The sequence below is a fragment of the Microcebus murinus genome, chromosome 10, assembly GCF_040939455.1.
Source record: "Microcebus murinus isolate Inina chromosome 10, M.murinus_Inina_mat1.0, whole genome shotgun sequence".
In the NCBI taxonomy this organism is placed as follows: domain Eukaryota; kingdom Metazoa; phylum Chordata; class Mammalia; order Primates; family Cheirogaleidae; genus Microcebus; species Microcebus murinus.
In genome coordinates this window covers 97,999,142-98,018,651 of record NC_134113.1, presented here as the reverse complement: position 1 = coordinate 98,018,651, position 19,510 = coordinate 97,999,142, and the positions used below count along the sequence as shown (strand labels likewise).

General features: G+C 59.5%; 1 protein-coding gene across 3 annotated transcripts in view; it reads right to left on the bottom strand.

Annotated features, from left to right (window-relative positions):
- Nucleotides 1-256: 256 nt before the first annotated feature.
- Nucleotides 257-19,510, bottom strand: part of TSPAN11 (tetraspanin 11) — a 66,612-nt gene continuing 47,358 nt past the window's right edge. For 2 of the 3 annotated variants that reach the window (XM_076007759.1, XM_020287704.2), the window contains 5 exons: nt 13,649-13,723; nt 12,675-12,779; nt 9,061-9,219; nt 8,632-8,718; nt 257-1,087 (listed from right to left, as the gene is read on the bottom strand). In XM_076007759.1, the coding sequence (XP_075863874.1) occupies nt 1,028-1,087; nt 8,632-8,718; nt 9,061-9,219; nt 12,675-12,779; nt 13,649-13,723 (486 nt within the window). In that variant the 3' untranslated portion in view covers nt 257-1,027. Of the gene's footprint in view, nt 1,088-8,069; nt 8,472-8,631; nt 8,719-9,060; nt 9,220-12,674; nt 12,780-13,648; nt 13,724-19,510 lie in introns of those variants that run through there. The other variant, XM_020287705.2, reaches the window with a different exon arrangement.

Sequence of the window (19,510 nt, the reverse complement as noted above, 5' to 3'; positions counted from 1 at the left end):
AATTCGTTGCCTAATTCTGTGACGCAAGAGAGAACAAAAGGAAGGGACTGTGTCCACTGTGGGACAGGTGGCAAGGGAAGCAGAGTGCGGCCCCCGGAAAGCAACACGGTGGTGGCCTTGTGGTCAGGGGAGGGAGCCCTCGGAAAAGTGAGGTTCAGGCAGAGTGCCCTCTGCTCAGAGCCTTTCCTCCTCAGCACCCCGACTCTGCAGGGCCTGTGGTTTTGTCCCTAGGAGAGGAGTTTTACATCCACCAATATTAAGAGCTGAAGATAGTTTTAACACCTGGCATTCCTAAAAATCAGGCGCCGGAATGGGAGAACCCTGAGGGCATGTTACTAGAGGCTGGGGCCTGGGGCCGTGGCCTCCCAGGGGGACTTCTCCTGGGAAGGCGGCTGGGCAGGGTGCGGGCTCTGCTCCTGGTGCAGCGGGTGCTGGTGCCATCATCCTCTCCCCACCCCCTCCGTCCTGCCCTGGCTGCTCCATCAGCCTATGCCTCCCCTCCCAGGCCCCGCAGGACACCATTCTCCAGGCAGTGCGGGGAGTGCGCAGGTCTCCGAGGGAAGAGCCAGCCCCACCTGCGCCAGCTCACACCTTTCCCAGAGGGGACAGCAAGCTGAGGCTTCTGAGGGCCACTAGAGGACTCAAACGCAGAATGTAAGGGGCCTATAGGGAGCCAGGTTTGCAGCCCGCTGTTCCGGGTTCTGGAGCTGGGAGGGAGCAGAGAGCCCAGTTCTCTCCCTCCCAGAGCCCACGGGCACCCCGTGCCTGGTGAGGGCCTCTGGCCGTCCTGTGGCAGGATTGCTCCCCTGCCCAGGGCCCGGCGGGAGGGCTCAGCAGTGGAGGTGCGGCGAGGGCCCTGTGTCGGGGGCAGCAGGAGCGGTGGTCTCAGGCACTTGGTGGACTTGCGGGGGCAGGGCACAGAGGAAGGGCGCCTGTGGCCCTAGCAGAGCTGGTACTAACTCTGCAGTCCTAGCAGATCAGCATGTGGGCACCTGCCCTTGCCAGGGGCAGTCGGGTGGGGTCGCCATCAGTAAAGATACTGCTGGAGCCTCCGGTGCAGGCAGCAGGTGAGAACCATCCCGCAGATCTGCCAGGGGAGAGAGCAGAGGAGCAAAGAGAAGTCAGGACCCCCTGACCGCTCACGCTGGCATGCACAGGCCACCCTGGGGCTGGGCAAAGGGCAGTGCCCAGAGGCTGGGGTGGGGCCTGAGAGCTCAGCTTTCTGACCAGCTCCTGGGTGAGGGTGGGGTGTGAGGGGACCACACAGAGTGCCACTATCCCAGAGCAGTGTCTTTCACACTTTAATGAGCACAGATCACCTCGGAGCCTCACGAGATGGCAGGTTACAACTCTGCAGGCCCGGGGAGCCTGAGAGTCTGTATTCCTAGCAAGCTCCCGGGCCAGGCTGCTGGTCCCGCCTAATTTAATCAGATCCTGAGTGGTAATATTTCCACTCCCTCGTCAGAACCGTCTGCAGCAGTCCTGGTCTCTAGGAAAGAGCCTGCCTGCATCTTGCTGCTCTCAGACTCCAGAGCACAACTCAGGTCCCTTGTCCCTTCTCTGGCGATGCACAGAAACCACTGGGGAAGCTGAGGCGCTGGGAGGAGCGCCTGGAGCCGTCTCCAGCCCCTCCTGTAAGTCAACACACAATGCAGCACCAAGCCAGGCCCTAGGAGCCCTGCCGGCCAGCCCCTCCATCGGCACCCACTAGCTGGACAAGAAGGGCACGTCCCGGCAAGTGCGGGTTTGGGAAAATCACCCCCATCTCACTTGTCCCGTTTCCACAATGCAAGGGCCTTTATTCTCCCACCTTGCTCTTCACAGGCCCACCTCCACCTTCCTCCTCCTCTTTCTCTCAGTCCTCCCACCTAAGGACATATTGAGGGCAAGGAGCCCCATGACTGTCATCATGATCCTAATGATGATGATGGCATGTCACTGCATCTCAATTCTGTCCACAGGAGAGAGGCTCTGGGATAGGGCAGCCCATGGCTGTCCCGTGGCACCCGGGGTGAAGGCAGATTTCTCTAAGTGCAGGAAACTCTTCCCATAGGTGCTGAGACCTGACCTTGCTGGGGCCAATCGGATGCACATGGAGCTCTAGCCAGTGGGCGGAGGACAGGCTGGAGATGCGTGTGGGCTGGCCCCCGCCTTGTCTTTCTCTGCAAGGCTAGCTGAAGGAGGTAGCAGAGGGGCAGCCCGTCTTCTTCCCCTCCTCCACCTCTCCATCCCACCCAAGCTGGAGGACAGTGGGGAGCACGGACACTGCTTTCAGCGTTCACACTGGGTGCTAAGGGCAATGTAGTCTGTCTTGGGGCCTCAGGGCACAGGCTGACAGGTGGCTCAGAAGGTTGCCTGTCTCCCATAGCTGTGAGCAGGTGGCTGTCACAGCCATCCACCCTCTTCCCTGTCCCCACCTCATGGCTTGATCATTCTCCTGTGGGCTCATCTGGATCTTTCTGATCTGTGCTAAGGGGGAGGCTAGAGGGAGATGTTGGCCCAGCACAGATCGGTGCGGCAGGCTCCGTCCATATCTCCTACGGTGTACATCTCATGCCGGGGAGGGCTGGAGGCTCCTCAGTGGACACACTTTTGCAAGACGTGTGTGTGTTCCCAGGTGCCTCCCGGGAGAGGCACAGTACAGGTGGAGGGTGTGGGCCATCTGTGCACACGTACACATGCAATCACATGCACAAACTGCACCCTAAATCATGCAAAGGGGTAAAGGATGCCCTCATCAACGTGTATCCACACGCACACAGCCCACCTGAGTCACGTGGCGGCTAAAGGATGTTAACCACCATGCCCCTGAGTGAGCGGCATCTCCCTCCTGACAGAGGACGCTGAGAAACCGGAATGGATGGCTCGAATCAGCCAGCAGGGTGAGCAGAGACAACACAGGACAAGTTAGCTGCAGGAGCTGGAGACGGCAGCAGGCCAGGGCAGGCTCTGGGCCCAGCCCGCGTGGTGCTCTCTGCTCGTAGCTGCCTGGGCGTGGCACTTGGCCATACGTGGGACATTTTTAACAGGGAGGCTGTCATGCATTCAGCTTCTTATGAGGTTTCTAAGTCAGCACCTGATTGTCATCAGGCAGCATGAAGGAAGCGCCAGGGAGGTTCTGGGAGCTTGGTTTCCCTGTTAGTGACTTGCAGATCCCAATCTTGACCATCTTGTGAGTTTTCTGTGTTCTAAACCATGTTTCCATCTTACAATGGGAGAATGTATGGGTGGTAGTGGGTTAGGTTCTCTTTGGGGCTTGCACCAACGGGCTGTGTGACCTTGGGTACAGTTATAGCCCTCTCTGAGCCTTAAACTCCTCTTCATCAATAGGAAAGCCTCCAGTTTATATACTGGTCCAGGGCCTTCCCTGGTGAGATTCTTAAAAACTAGAATGACAAGGACCAACAGCACAGCACCCAGCCCTCCAGCACCCTGAGCCTTTGAGAGGCCTGGCTGTGGCTCCCAAGGGCCCTCAGGATAAAGACCCCACTCTCTGTCCACCGGCCAGGACTTTGCGCATGCCGTGCCCTCAGTCTGGCTCTTTCCTCCCTCTTGTCACTTCCTGTCAACCTCCTTCTGGGCTTAATTACATGTCACTTCCACCAGGAAGCCTTCCCTGACCTCTCCTGACTGGTTAAGGCCTCCAGTGTTTACTCCTCAAACCCCAGGGCGCACGCTAACACAGCATGGAGGACTGGACCGTGGCAGCCCGTGTACTCGTCCGTCCCCTTCTCTCAAGCGCAACTCCTTGGGAGAAAGGACGGGGCCCTGCCCGAGGCGGGGCCCAGCACTGGCACAGTGCCTGGTGTGCCGCGGCTCTGCGGCCACGTGGACACAGCGAGTGCCCCTTCGCCTCCCCTGCAGGTGCCTCTCCTCCTCCCCTGCAGGTGTCCTGGGCGGAGGCCTGCTTTGTGTAAGGCAGGCTGCAGAAAAAGAGAGCTGGGCCACTGTGACATTTTTAGTAAAACATTGCCCAGCCACAATATTCTAGAAATTAGCTCCTAAAGTTCCCTCAAAGTGGAGTGCCTCCAGAGCCCCCCACAAGAAGAGAAGCCGGTGCAGAGGAAAGAGACCCATGAGTTGGGGTGCTGGGCAGCCCTGCCAGTGGCGTGTGTCCGTTCCAGCAGGGCTTGGCGTCCTTAGATGTGTATGAGTATGATGGGCGCAGGCGTTTGCAACCTGAACACACATTAGAATCACCTGGGGGGGGGGGTTAAAAAATACCCATGCACAGGCTCTGCACAGGCTCGGCCCAGGCGGTTGGAGCCAGAACCTGTGCAGATGGGGCCTGGGCAATGGCAATGCGGAAACCTGATCCTAATGTGCAGCTGGACTGCCGGCACTGGCCCCGCAGTCTGTAAGGCCCTTCCACGTGTACGCGTCTATGATCTGGGGGTACCCCAGTCCCTCAGGACTCTGCTGATCCTGTCCAGGTCTGAAACTGCCTCCAGTGTCGTGAGCGGAGGAGCCCGTGGGGCCCTGCTGAAAGAACAGGAGCACCCCCAGAATGCAGGACCTCGGCGTGGAGGGGCCTCCCTTCTCATCCCTGCCAGCCCCCAGCCTCGGCCCAAACCTGCAGCTGCAGAGAGCTTAGTCCCTCTGCAAGGACTGCTGTTTAACAGTTCTAATCGTGGAAAAGTTCTCGAACCTGTCTCCTTGTAAATTCCACCTACGGTTCTGTGTCCTATGGAACCTCTCAGGAAAAGTCCCCTCCCTGCCCCACGTGACTGCCTGGGTGTTCCCAGATGGTGACGGTGCTGTCTTCCCGCATCTCCTGACCCCTCACCTTCGACTTCCAGGCCCACGTGCCCCTTGCCACGCCCTCTGCGTCGGCCGCACCGTGGGATCCCCAGGAGCTGTCCACAGGCACTGACGTCTGGGTGCCGGAACTGTTGGGCTTTCGGCCTCCGCCTGGGGCAGTTTCAAGGCTCATCAGGGGGTCTCGATGGCAGCCAAGGGTGAGGACCACTGCCCTGGAGGCTCTGTGGAGGTCTGGACCACCCGGGACCATGATTTCTACCCGTGCAGGCCCAGGCTGCATCTCCGTGGGCAGCACCCTGCCACATAACTCGGGCAGATGTACGGCCCTGTGTCATCGTCTTACATACAAAACACTACAAAGCTCCAACGCATGGACTCAGCTCTGTTCACTCTTCATTCCAGCACATCTTCCCCACCCCCCAAGTCTTTTCTCAATGCTGGCTTTATCATTCAGCAGACCAGCCAGCCCTGCAGGTGTGGCCATTGTCAGAGGGGACTAGCATGCTACCTGGGTCTCCACTGAGGTCACCCAACTTGGAGGAGACAGGGCTGAGGCTGAAGGCTGCAGCCCCCCTAGAGACCTTTCACCAGGCTGACATTAGCCCTCCCATCTCCCTGCAACAGCATGGTCCATGGTCCCCCGGCTGCCACGCTTCCTCTCACCCACGCCCAGTGCCTGGCCCACGCGTCTCCGCGGCAGTGAGGGGCCATTGCCAAATACCCGGCCGAGATCAGGGCTTGTTATGCTCGTTGGATTTCCTTCTTAGTTTTCAGAGTGTTCACAAACCATCTGCTTTAACATTCTACAATGTTGCAGGACATTAATCTCAAAATAATTTGGTCACTGAGGTGGAAAGCTTACCAAAAACTGACAGAACGTTAGAACCAGAAGGTTCTTGGGAGGTGCGGTGGGCCCACACTTTCCAAACTGTATCAGAAACTCCAAGGGTAGCTCAGGGCCACAGAGGGCAGTGAGGGAGGCTGTCACACTGGGCTTACCCCTGCTCCCATTCACTGCTCACCTTCTATGCGTCTCTCTATGGGAGATTTCCATTGATAAGAGGATGCTGCTGCTTAACACGGGCTCAAAAGAATCCAATCCCTCCATTTTGCAGGTAAGAAACTACGGGCTCAGAGAGGGAATGTGACTTTCCTGAGGTCACACAGCATGAGGTGGAGCTATGTTTAGAATCCAGGTGCTCTAACTCCCAAGCAAGATGTCTTCCGGTTTCTGGGGACCAGGGAATATTATGACCCAATCTTGGGCTGGTATCTCCCGAACCTTGGGGGTCTTCAGGATGCCAGGCTGGGTATGTGGGAGAGGCATGTGCCTGGTGTCTGCACCGGCTGGAAGATGACTCTGAGCTGGGGGGAGAGGCCTGGGACCAGACTTTCTCAAAGCTTCGGCCCACCTGCAGTGCTCGGGCGGTGGCCGGCAGAGGGCGCTCTAACCCGAGGCCTGGCAGGGCTGGCTCAGTGGCCCGCGGGGGAGAAAAGGCAGCAAGGGGCTGAGATCCAGCAGGAGCCATTCCTGCGGGCCATGGCGGAACAGAGAGGGTCACGGTGGGGGTTGTGAGTGGGCAGAGGTGTCGTGGCCTGCAGGTACACTGCCCGGCGACCTGGCCTCCTCCACCTCAGACTTGCACAGCAGGACTGTTCTATTGACCTTAGGCTTGGGGCATTCGCAGCCCCACTCCCTGCCTCAGTCCACTGCCCGTCTGCACATTCTACAGGCTCTTGAGGCCAGAGAAGTCAAGAAGAAATGGACAGAGTGGCCCAGGCCCAGTCGGTGTCCCTCCAGAGCAGCCCCTCAACACCTGAGTGACAGGTTTCTGGAAACCTCAGCTGAGCCAGGCACAGGAGACAGAGCAGCCCTTCCCCAGGTCCCAGTGAAACTCCTCTGGGACAAAAGGCCTGCCTTGGGGCAGTGCAAAGGGGGATGCTAAGGCTGCCGGGGGCTCCCTGGCCCTGCAGGGGAGTGAGAGTGAAGGGGAGAAGGTTGGCCTGGCCAGTGAACAAGTGAGATTTTTTTTTGAGAGACAATGTGCCCACGTAGAAATGATAAAAATGATGGGTGTCATTTATTGAACATGTGCTGTCTGCTCAGCAAAGAGCCAAGGGATTTGCATGTATATTGCTAATGTATATTGCATGTATATTGCTTTTCACAGCCACCAAATGAATTATAATTAGCCTCATTTTACAAACGAGAAACTGAAGCTCAGAGATGAAATCACTGGCCCTAGGTAACACACAGCTCATAGGTGGCAGGACCAAGATGGCTCTCTCTCCAGAGGCTAGGCACTCTAGCTGGCTCCTCCAGGCCACAGACACTGTGGGTAGGCAGCACGGTGAGCCGAAGGGACCCTATACTGCAAGTGCCTCTGAGCCAGCTGCCGCCCCCTGCTTCTCTTTCCCACAGACCTCTTCGTCAAGGTGGGAAGTGTGGGAAAGAAAAGGCCCAAAGCCAGGAGACCTGGGCGCCAGTTCAGGGCATGAGACCCTGGGTAAGTCACCTGTCTGATTTGTAAATGGGAGAGCACCTGTCTGGCCTGGGGCTCAGGCTGTCGTGGGGACCCAATGCGAGGAAGTAGCTGCAAACCTCTGGAGTCTGCAGATAGCTGGATAAAGGCAGCTTCCACTTACAGAGGCCTTCCTGTGTGCCAGGCACTGTAAGTGGGTCACACGTATCACCTCATTCTTATGTAGACCTTATGAGGCTGGGGAAGTTGCCCACATTGTGCATATGAAGTAGCTGAGGCACAGGGAGGTTAAGTAGCTCGAGGTCACACAGGAGCAAAGCCAGGATAGGACCCAGGTCTTCTGAGGCCGAAGCCTGGACAGAGCTCAGAGCCCTGGGGTGGGAAGGGCTGGGAAGGCTGGGAAGGGCTGTGGAGCAGCCTCCAGAACGGCAGCCCTCGCCCAGCCCCTGCGGGGTGGAAGCAGGCGTGCCTGTGAGGGCGGCTGGATCTGCCCCAGCCGAGGAGGAGCCCCTCCTGGCTGCCCTGCCGTGACCCTGGACTGGAGCACTCTGGGAGAGTGAGGCCGACCTCCTGCATGGCGCTGGGTGGGGGGTGGAAGGGAGACACGGGAGCCAGGGCACTGCTCATCCTCAGGGAGCGCATGCGTATAGCCGTCCTGGATATCAAAACCCACACGGGCTCGAGTCCCTCATGTGAAATACCGTGGCATTTGCTGACATCTGTGCACAACCTCCTGTTCACGTTGTCATCTCTAGGTTACGCATAGTACCTAATGCCATGTAAGTGCGATGTAAATAACTTGATGCTGTGTTATATCAGGGGATAATAAGGAAAAATGTCTGTATGTGTTTACAGATGCAGTCATCTATTTTTTTCCTAATATTTTTGATCCACAGTTGGCTGAATGACTGTACACACACACACACACACACACACACACAGAGGAAGGAATGAGTGCAGGTACATGCACACACACTAACAAGCACCCCTAAACACATATATGTGCGTGGCCCAACCACACAGCCCCAGAGGCATGCAGACACTCATGGACCCACGCACGCCACAGCAGCTGAGCACACGCTCCCACGTGCACACACACAGGGTGCATGCACATACCTGAGCCCACACGCATACTCCTCCCAGGTCCCTGTTCCTCACAAGTTCAAGCTGTCCCCCGGGCATTTTCCTTCATGTTCTCTGGGGAAGAGACTGACCATGGGATTCAGCCTTGTTTGCAAAGGGAAGGGGAGAGAAGAGGGCAGAATAGGGCCGGGGTGAGCAAAGGGCCAGTTATTTCAGCCCAGTTATGTGAGGTCTCTGCCAATGGGAGAGAGGTTCTGAGCTCTTCCTCACGACCCCTTCTCCTAATCCCCCCACTCCAACTCACCTGCAGACAGGCCACCCCGATGCCCACTGCCCCCATGAGTAGCAGGTGGTCAGCCAGGAACTGCTCTAGCTTGGTGATGCAGCCTCCCTGAAAGAGAACGGCAGGTTACACGGCCATGCCCGGAGCAGGAGGGGAATGGTGGGGAGGGCTGCCTGTCAGCCATATCCAGCCCGGACCAGCCTTTGACTTGATCACAGACTTCTGGTGTGGGCCCAGGGGGCATGCCCAGTGTCCTAGAATCTCCCAGTAGGAGCTGCTTGTCCCCAGGGCTTTGTAGAGACCCCGGAAGGCCCTGGGCACTGTGGTGTCATGGCAAGGACTAAGTGTGTTCTGCTTGCCCACATCCATCTGCCTGGCCCGGCCTTCCCAGGGGCTCCTGAACCGCCAGGCGGGGCCCTCTCCTGCCCCAGCTTGAGCTTGGGCGCTCACCTCCACCTTGTAGATGTTGGAGGGGTGGGCCCGCTGGCCACAGCGTGCCACCACCGTCTTGCAGCAGCTGTCGGGCACCCGGCGGTCCTCGGCCTCCCTCGACAGGATGTAGGTGCTGTGCTGCCAGTCGGCTGAGCTGTTGCTTCCACAGCACTTGAACTGGGGGGACAAGCAGAGGCTGGAGGTGAGAGGAGGCTGCATGGGGGGCCTCCCAGTCCCCGGGCTGCAGGGCTACAGGGCACAGTGTTCAAGTACTGGCCCTGTAGGGGACTGACACATATTTTCCTAGTTTAAGAATTAAAGTTAGTGAGTAATGTACATGTTCTGCCCAGAGTGTTTGAAAGTAATGTGTTCCAGACAGACTCCCTGTGATAAACATAGGTGTTGCCTAGAGGCATAACAAAGGACCTGAGCTGCGAGTAGCAAGAGCGGCCCCGCCCCACGGCATTGGGGGTCTGGAGGCCACACGATAAACATATTGTTCCTGTGATTGCCGCATACACCCCATAAGATGGCTGGTTAGTCAATGACGGGTAGGACCCCTCAAGGGAGGGGCGACCTAAGCCAGGCACAGCCGCCGGGGGTTCAGCCGAAGATCTTAGGGGGTCACCCTAAGAGAAACTGGGGATGAGAAATGCCCCGTGGCTCACCTTGCCCATCCTTGCTAATCTTGGTCCTTTATCTATGCGTAGTACCTAAAGCAACCACCTGGAAACATTGAGCCAGGGGATATCTGCTTCCCTAAGGCTGTTCCGGAATTTATGGCCATTGCTGCAATGCCTGGGTGGTTACGTACAAGAAACTAACTTTAATTTTTTAGAGTATAAAAATAAAATGGACCCAGTGTATTATTACTCAAGCCAACTGTCTGTGTGTCTGCGTTTTTCTTTGTGTTCTGCGTTTGTGTTTTATGTTCTGTGTTCGTCCTCCGTCCTGCAAACGGGCCACGATAGCCCCAAACCCTGCTTGTTCTCCCTGCGATCTTCTCTTCTCTGGCTTTGAGCAGGAGCTGGTCATTCTCCTCAAGCCTGGTTGGTGCAGAATTGCCCACGGGACACCCGTCTGCTGTCACTTGTCCCCTGCTTTAAGGAGATATGCTTGTGTCCTGGGGGCAGGGCTGTCTGTGGGGTGGGCGGGAGGGTGGATGTGGCAGGTCCCCAGAGAGTGAGGCTTATACCACAAGGTGCAGAGCTCAGGCAAGGCCATGGGTGGGGGAGGAGGGGTTCCTGGTAGCCAGGAGGCAGGACGTGGGGACAGGGACCCAGTCTTGCCAGAGGCTCCTGGCCCCAGCCAGGCTCTGAAGCGGCAGGGCCCCAGACCTGCAGGGGTGTGGAGGGTGCCGGGGCCCACGGTGGGGGTGATCAGCACCGACAGCTCCCTGCCCTCCTGAGTCCGGGCCCTGAGATTCAAAGTCCCTTCCCAGGCCTGAGAACACAGTGACGCTGGGGACAGGGCGTGTGTGGGTGGGCAGGTGGGGTGGAGGCACATTCGGCTCCGCTCACGAGTGTCTGTTAGGCACCAGCCTGTGCCCGGAGTGAGCCAGCACGAGCAAGGCCTGGCCCTGCGCTCACGCACACGGCGCTCACTGCCGTTGCGCGCGAGGACCTAGGGGCGTGCGCGGCTCGGAGGAGGAAGGGCCGGTGCGCTGTCCAGGGCCAGGAAGGGCTGCCAGGGCGGCAGGTCCTCGGGAGTCGAGGCAGAACATGGCAGCGCACATGGAGCAGGGAGCGGCACGGCATGGGTCGCAGTCGCGTGGGACTGCGCACCTGTGTGTGTCCGCCTGTGTGTGCTGGCGCCACGCCACTGCTGTCCCCTTGTGCAAAGGGGACAGCAAAAGTCCCTACACGCCGGGCAGCTGTGCGCACTGAAAGAGGCGATTCACACAGAGCACTCGGCAGAGAGCCCGGCACAGAGCTGCAGTTAGTGAGAGACGCCGACTTTTGTGATCAAATTGTGTGTCCACACCTGCACAGGTGTCACTTCCATACACGTGGTGCCACTGGGGGGCCTGACGCTGGCCTGGCTCCGAAGCCACTGCCTTCTCGGGGCTCAGCCTCCTGTATGACATTCAAGCCGTGGTTCTGTTCCCGGCCCACGTGACGGCCTGTGTCCATGGCCTCGCTGACGCCCACCCAGGTCTCGGTCAGCGACCTGCCTTCGCCCTCAGCCGGGCCTGCCCTGATGCTGGCCCCACCCTACCTGCCACCACCCTGACTCCTGCCATGACCTGCCCCGACCCTGACCTGTCCCCGCCCTGACCCGTTGCTGCCATCCTCGCCACCTCAGCAAACTCTGCCCCTGCCCCATGGAGCTCTGCCCAGCTCCCTGCTTCTACTCGGAGGGTGCCCCAGCCCAGCACCGACCACGAGTGGCCTGCTGTGCGTCTGCCTTCTGAGTACGCTCCTGGGGGCAGGGATTGCGTCCTGCTCTTTGTCTCGCACGGTTCCTCCTGGTGTGGCCCAGTGAGAACACACTTGTTTTGCACAGGGCTGACTGGCGTGTGTGTGCCCCATCATGTCCCGAGCAAAGCCGTGGGGTGTGGGTATGCACCTGTGCGTGCATGTGTACCCCTGGCCACTAGGTCAGCGAAGAGACCCCTCTGTGCGGTGCTGACCGGAGCTGAGCCTGACTCTTGGGGAGGCAGGGAGGGGCTGTCCCCACTGAACCTCAATGTCCCTGGAGCTCGGAGCTTACCACCTCTATCTCCTCTACCTGCCTGACATCCCGGGGTCCAAGACCAAGGCCTCAGGCTGGCTGGGGGCAGCAGGGAGCAGCGGGCCCAGAGTGGGCGGGTAGGACTGCCTCAGTTTTCCAACACGGGCCATCGGGATCCTAGAGGAGCGTGTCCAGTGGGGCTTTCCGAGACAGAGGAAATGTGCTACATCTGTGCTGTCCGGTTCGGTGCTCGCTGGCCATGTGTGGCTGCTGGGCACTCGCCATGTGGCCGGCGCGACTGAGGAACTGAATTTTGTATTCAATTTAACTGTGGATAGCTGCATGTGGCCAGTAGCTGCCGCACTGGACAGCACAGCGCTGAGGTCCCCTTGCCTGTCCCCTACGTCTGGCCAGCACGGTGGCCTCCCTGGAGGGATCTGCTCGCCTCTCTTGGAAAGGAGACCACCGTTCTTCCCCAGCACTCTGCCTGAGCACTCGCAGCCGGGAGTGGCAGCGGACCTGGGCTCCCTCCGGCTGCTACAGCTCCCTGTGGGGCCCCACCCCCGCTTCCCGCAGAGGGGGACCCGCAGACAGAAGCATCCAGGAGAGTGCCTTCCTCGCCCAGGGCCTGCTCGCACGGCCAGCCTCCTGCCCACAGAGGGCCCAGAGCAGGAAGGAGCAGCGTGGGGTTGGAGGAGGTGGTCGGGGGAGCCACGCGGAGGCAGAGGCAAAGGAGGAGGAACGGAACCAGGAAGCGCTAGGCACTATCCATGGTGGCTGGGGACTTCTGTAGATGTATCTGATGCTCACACACCCTAAAGAGGCTTCATTTCAGGGATGTAGCAGCTAAAGCTCAGAGATGGTAAGTAACTTGCTTAGGGTCACACAGATAGGAAAGAGCAGAGTCAGGATTTGAACCCATGTCTGCCTGGCCCTCAAGCCCACAGATCACAGCTTACGTCCTGCTGGAGACGGTCCACCGAGGCGGTGATCTCCGTGGCTCCGGGCTGCCCGTAGTTCTCCGACAGAGTACGGTTCAAGTGCTGCTTCAGCTCGTCGCTCAGCTGAAGAGGGTGGGAGTGGAGGAGGCATCAGCGCCCCCCCCCCCCCCCCCCCCCCGTCCAGGCACCCAGGCTGCCCCCAGCCTGCCCAGCTGACTCCAGGACGCCGGGGCTGCGGCGGTGCAGCAGCGGGGCTTGTCAGCAGTGTCACGGGGCTGACAGTGGAGACAGCGCAGAAGACGTTCGTGGGGAGGGTGCCACAAAGACGGGCCTGACATGGCCGCAGGTGCTGTGGGCAGAGCTGGGACGGGCTTGGGGATGGCTCGGGGCAAGTGTCACAGCTGGAAACTGGTGGGAGGCCATGGTGAGGCCAGACACAGGGCTGCTCTGAAATGTCTGTTTTAATTTTGATTACGAGGTGATCCAAAATATTTGCAATGGCTATCCTGTGGGCACCTTACAAGCACTAGCTTGAAACAGCCAGCAGGGCTGTGCTGTGTCTCTAAGTTGAACGTCACCTTGGCCACGACCTGGAATCCCCGAATCAGAGGCCACCGGGCTGGGGACGGACAGGACTGGGCAGGGCACTTCAATCCAGGCAGGCAAGGCCTGCGCCTGTCTTTATAGTCTAGCACCAACCCCCAGCCCAGGCCTTCCTTCTTGGACGTCTTTGCCAGACGGGTTCATCCTCTAGATCATCCTTGGAAGGGGCCAGGGATGACCCAACCTCCCCGGGGCTCCCGCCCCACTCCCACGTGGAAGACATCAGCGTCTGCAGACGTAGCAGAGCATTGCTGGCTGTGACAAGCAGCCGGGAGCCAGAGGTGGGAGGACTGCTGGGGCCTGGGAAGCGGGACCACCCCGTGTGTCTGCCTCAGCCTCCCAATCACAGTGCACCCCGGCAGAGAATGCAGGGGGAAGCACGCACTCACCCTCTGGTAATACACGTGGGCCAGGATTCCCGCCACCAGCTCGACCAGGAAGATGACAAGCAACAGGCAGAAATACTAGGAGCAAGGAGAGAGGAGGTCACCAGGGCGACCTGGCACCCCCATGGCAAACATTCCCCCAGAGCAGTACGGGTGGCAGAGACGCCGCTTCCTCCTCTCGCCAGCAGCTCTGGACCCACCAGCCTCGCCGGCTGCCGCCACTGAGCGCCCCACCCACCCCTGCCCTCCTTGGTCTGTCGGCAACTCAGGAATCCATCCACTCACCCAACATGTATTAAATACCTACTGTATGTCGGTGCCAGGTGGCATAAGACAGCTGTTGCCCTCAAAGTTATTGGGAGTGGTGGTGGCGGGCAGGGGACACACAAGCTGTGTTATAGGTCCTACTATGGGGGAGACCCTAGAAACAATGGGAGGCTCCTGGTGGGGTGGCAGCCAGAGAAGGCTTCCTGGAGGTGGTGACACCTGAGGGGCAGCTCTAAGGACAAGTAGGCATTTTCCCAGGTGAAGAAGGAAGTGCATTCCAGCCAGAGGGGAGGACACATGCGAGACCTGGAGCCTGTGGGAAGCGCAGGGCCTTTGTGTTTGGGGGCAGGAGGAGGCTGCAGCACAGGGGCCGGGGGAGCGGCAGCAGCGAGGCTCTGGAAGGCAGAGGCAGGGATGCAGTGAAGGCGATTCATGTGTCCTCTTCCTGCCTGGCCTGGCCTCCGCTGGCTGTGCGCTGAGTGTGACGGCAGGACGGGCCCCACCTGGGTTTCTGCAGTCAGGGAGGCGCCCTGAGACCCTAGTGTGTTCTTGTAGGAGCCAAGGGTCAGGGCAGGGAAAGGGGGATGAAGCCGGCTACAAGCAGCCAGAGAGCACCAGGCAGGGAATAGAGAAAAGGGAGGAAGGGGGGGAAGAGGAGGAGTGGGGAGAAGGAGGGGAGGAGGGAGAGAGGAGCAGGGAGGGGCGTACCACTGGCCAAAGCTGACCCCACTCTAGGGAAGCGCAGTCCCACTCAGGAGTACATCTCCTGTCCCGGGAGCCCCCAGCAGGCCTGAGGCCGCAGGAGGGAGATGGCGGGGCTCCCACGCACGGAGGGCTGCGGCCGTTTCAGAGGCGACGCTGACCCATGGCCCTGCCGGCCTTGCCTGACCTGACGTCTCCTGGACCACCCAGCAGGGAGCCTGGCGGGGCTGGGGCTGAAGGAACACAAGGGAGGGGACATTTCTTTTCATAGGGAAAGAGCTGTGACCTACGAGCAAGGCTGCCTTTCCAGTTAAGTGAATGGCGTCCCTCCCTCCAAACGCACAATTTCCCTGGGCGCTGTCTACCGCGGCACTGGGGACACAGGGAGAGCGTCTAGTCCCGGGATGACAGTGCCAGTGCTGCCCCATCGCCCGTGGGACCTGGGGCAAAGAGTGCCAGGTGAGGCAAGAGTGCCTGCCTCTCCTTCCCTACCGCAGGCTCTAGGCTGCACCAGGAAAGGCACGGCCTGCCTGTCCCAGCTCTGTCCACCCCTCACCCAGGGTCAGACGCCCTTGGCTGAGGGCGTGAGGGCTGGGTGCGATGCGTTGGGTGCAGGCTAGGGGCGCACGTCCCGGGGCCCATCAGCCGCAGGACCCCTGAGCATATGCTGCATGGTGGTGTGGGCTGTCTGCACAGGGGATTCCAAGCTCCTGGGTGCCAGGAGGTCTAGAAGTTGGGGAGCGAGTGGCAGGTTCCACAGGGCACGTTCTCCCGGCCCCAGGCAAGGGCCCTCTTTGCCTGGGTCTGCAGGCGGTGCAGAGTGGTCCCAGGGCAGGGTGAGGCAGAGGGCTAACAGGTCTGTGGGTGGTCCCGCTCTGCTTGAGGAGCGTCTGGGAAGTAGGGCCACCAGCTGCAGAAGGCCTGTGGAAACGTCAGCCAGCTTGGGTTTGAGTCCAGACTCCACCACCTGCTGGTGGGTGCCTTGGTATAAACTAGAAAACTGTGCTCCAATGAGAAACTGTGGCTCAACAAGACTTGCGTGGGCTGAATTTCAGCCTTCACTGGTCCCCTCGTATGGGATGAACCCTTTAGGGCCATCCCTGGTGGCTCCGACTCTGGCCTGTGTCCTTGCCAGCATATGGGGAGGATGGTGGCACACCTGCCCTGCCCTCCTGCAGTGGCTGGGAGCACCCAGTGTTCCCCTCGGGGAAACAACGCACTTCACAGTGCTGTGACCTGTCGCCTGCCCTCCCGCAGCACCCGGTGCACAGCAGGAGGTGTGCAGTCGGCCCAGGCCAGCGGGGCCCCTCCCGGGCGCCACCCAGCCTATCAGACGGGGCGAGGCTGCACGGCCCCCACCCTGGGAGGTTCTCCTGGTCACGCACTGCTGGGCCCAGGGCTCCTCTCTGAGCTGGTGCCCTTCAGGCTGGCTCCAGGTTGCCCTGCACCCCGTCCTGCTGCCCAGGACCTAACGGCAGTGACTGCCAGTCCCCCCAGTGCCCTCCAAAGTGTGGGAGGAGATGATGGAGCATCCATAATGGAACAGGAAGACCCAGGCCGCCAGCAGGGAAGACAGCCACACCCTGGCATCTCATCACCTTCCCTGGCCCTATTGCTGCTGTGAGCTGCGAGTCAGGGCTGGAGGATAGTCCTGAAGAGGTGGCACTTCACACTGCTCCCCTGGGGGTCACTGTCACGGCTGCTACTGAAGATGGGGTGGGAGCAGGGAGAATGGAAAGAAGAGAAACTGAGCCCACCCCTCGAATGGCAGACTTAATTAGTACACGCCGGCCCCAAAGTCTTGTCCAGATGCATCCAACAGGCCATCCCACCTGCCTGGGCTGTCCGGAGCAGGGAAGATGGCTTGGCAGAGGCATCGTGTGGGGACAGCTCTCCTGAGAGAGGAGCTCCAGCGTGTAATGACGCCCAGCCCAGGAAGGGGCTAGGCCGGGTGCTTGGTGGGCACAGGCTCTGGCAGCTCCCATGGTGAGAGGGCTGCAGGTGTGTGACTCGCCCGGGCGGAGGAGGCCCTGAGTCACGGCTCCCAGTGTGACAGCCCCCAGAAGGCAGGTGAAGGGTCCTGCTCACTGAGACCCTCTAGCCCTGAGGCTCCGGGCACCCCTGCCCTGGAGCTGGCTGGCTGGGGCTCAGGGGCAGTGGGCCAGGCTGCCCCTCCACCCTTCCCTTTGCCAGGCCTGTTCCGACTCCCTCAGTCTGGCACAATCGTCCCAGGCACTTCCCAGGCACGAGCTGGCATGCGAGACTGCGACGTGCTGCTTGCATTGCTGCTGACAGTCCCTTCCACGCAGGCATGGCGTCTGGCTCCGGCCTTTGCCCTCACTGCTCGTGCCCGGAGTGCCGGTGCCTGCTCATCCTTCAGTCCAGCTCCACTCGCCACGGCTCCACTCGCCACGGCTCTGGGTCGGCAGCGGTGGCCCCCTGCCGCCCCAAATGCCCACCTGCTGGTCTCTGGACACAAGACTCTCCTCAGCCGGGCGAGCTCCACCCGTGCCCTCCCGCTGCCCCTGCTAGTCGGCACGGCCTTCCCTGGGGCCGCGGCGCCGTGCCCCTGCTCTGCATCTGCTGCTCTGCTCCAGGTGACCACCCTGCGCCATGTGACTGTGAGCTTCTGGGGAACAGGGACCACACCTTAGGTTTCTGGCGGCTCCTCCAGTGCCTGGCATGGCGTATGTGGACATCCTGCTTAAGTCGCAGGAGTGCATGTTCTCACCAACGCACCTGGGAGGCGGAAGGCCCCAGCCCCAGCCCCACGCTGGGGGCACTAGCTTAATCCTCTTCTGACCCGAGAGTGGCACAGAACTGACCTTAGTTAAATCAACACCAGTTCTCAACCCGGCACGGTTTTGTACCTGGGGGACATCTGGCAATGTCTGGAGTGTCTTGTCACAACTGTGGTAAGGAGAACTACTGGCACCTAAGGGTAGTGCCCAGGGGTGCTGCTGGATGTCCCACAGTGCTCAGGACAGTCCCCACAGCAAAGAATGACCTGGTCCACAATGTCAACAGTGTCAAGGCTGAGAGACCCTGGGTGACATAAACACCTCCGGGTTCTCAGGCTGTCCCTGGGACTTGATTTGCTTATATGCCCCTGTGCATTATGGGAGCCTCAGAAAGAGGATCCAAAAAATGTTATCTGCTGCCGAGAAGCCGAAACTGAACACAGATAGAAGGAGGGCGGGGTCTACTCCATACCTGCCTGGGAGGGCACCAGCTCACGTCTCTTCGGGAGCTAAAGGGCCAATTCCATCAGGCTCAGGTTCAATCTGTTTTAGGAAGCAAGTGTAGGTTTCTCCAGGTCCCCTTAGTGGCTGGGGAGGCGGCTGCAGCCATAGGTTTGTATAAGAGGTTGGCTCTAGGAAACATAAAAAAGGTTCTGGAGCCACCTTTTGCCCTCATTAAGTCTGGGTTGGTATTGTTCTTGAATTATTAAGCAAAAGTCAATAAGAAATTTGCAGCTAGCCTGTGAGTGATTTGGAGTGCTATTTCAACATAAGTATTTACTGGCCTGAAGTGTCTCTATAGTGGGCTGGGCATAGTAGAAAGGCAGCCCTTCCACAAAAACAAACAAACAAAACCAAAAACACCAACAGAACAGTTAACCCTTTCTTGGCAGAGTCAGGGCCTTATTCATCTGAGGAGCCCAGGGCACCAGGGGAGCGGCAAGCACAGCCCAGCACACGGTGGGTGCTCCATGACAGAAACGGCCACCATTCACGAGCTCTCCCCCGGGCCAGCCCCTCTTGCAGGTGCTTTGCTTGGGAAAGGCTCAGTAGCTTGTCTGAGGCCACACAGCAGGCACACGGCTGAGCAAGGAGGGGAACCCAGGCATTTCAGCTGCTGAACCCATGCTCAGACACACCGCGTGGTACTGTCCCCGCTAAATGGCAGACAGGTGGCTGATGAGCTCGCTGGGCTCAGGGTGGATTCAGCATGTCAGGGGCCATATAGTTCAGAGGACACAGTGGCGTCAGATGCTCCCCAAAGGACAGGGTGTCAGGAGCGATGAAGAATGAGGGGGTGAAGATGGAGAGGAAAAGGGAAGCCCTCCTTGGGCACCCTGTCGCTTGCTCAGTCCCCTGCCAGCTGCCCTCGGTGCCAGCAGGGCAGGCCAGCCGTGCTCCAGGCTCCAGGTGGTCCTCCCCTGCCAGCTGCCCTCGGTGCTAGCAGTGGTACAAGAGCCTCTTCTGCCCGATCCTCCCCACACCTTCACCCCGTGGCTCATGCTGGGTTCATGGCCATGGCTCTGATGCTCGTCTCTGCCCCTCTGCCCTTTACTCAGCCCAACACACTCTCATCTCAGAAGGGCAAATTTGCACCAGCCTGGAAACACCCGGTGTGCACACAGCCTGTGCACAGCGCCGCCGCCAGCCTCTGTGCTTTTGCTCACGCGGTTCCCCTGCCCAGTCCCTGCCCCAACCCCATCTGTGTTGTTCACTGGCTATTTGGCCACCAACACTTGGCTCAGGCACGGCCTCCACAAAGCCCTCCCTGGGCTAGAAGTTTCGGAACTATGAGCTCATCGCCAGCATCCTTGTTTCCGAAAATCTCTCTGACCCCAGGGCCTTTACTTGTCTCGCTCCCTGGGACACCTTGATCCCCCCAACTCTGACCTGTACCTTGTTCTGTCTTCACGGTTCCTGTGCGTTGAGGTATGAACTGAACCCGCCCTCCAGCCCCACCTCTGGCTCCACTCTGAGTTTTGTCACTAGCCTGCACCTGCAGATGCAGGGCTGCCTGGTCCTTCCAGAAGCCACTCCTATGGCTTGGTCCGATAGAAATGGATACCAAGGCTTCCAAAGAAAGTTCTTATAGCGTCTACCCCCAGAGCACTCCATGAGAACTATCCCATTTCAAAATATACCGAACAATACCCAA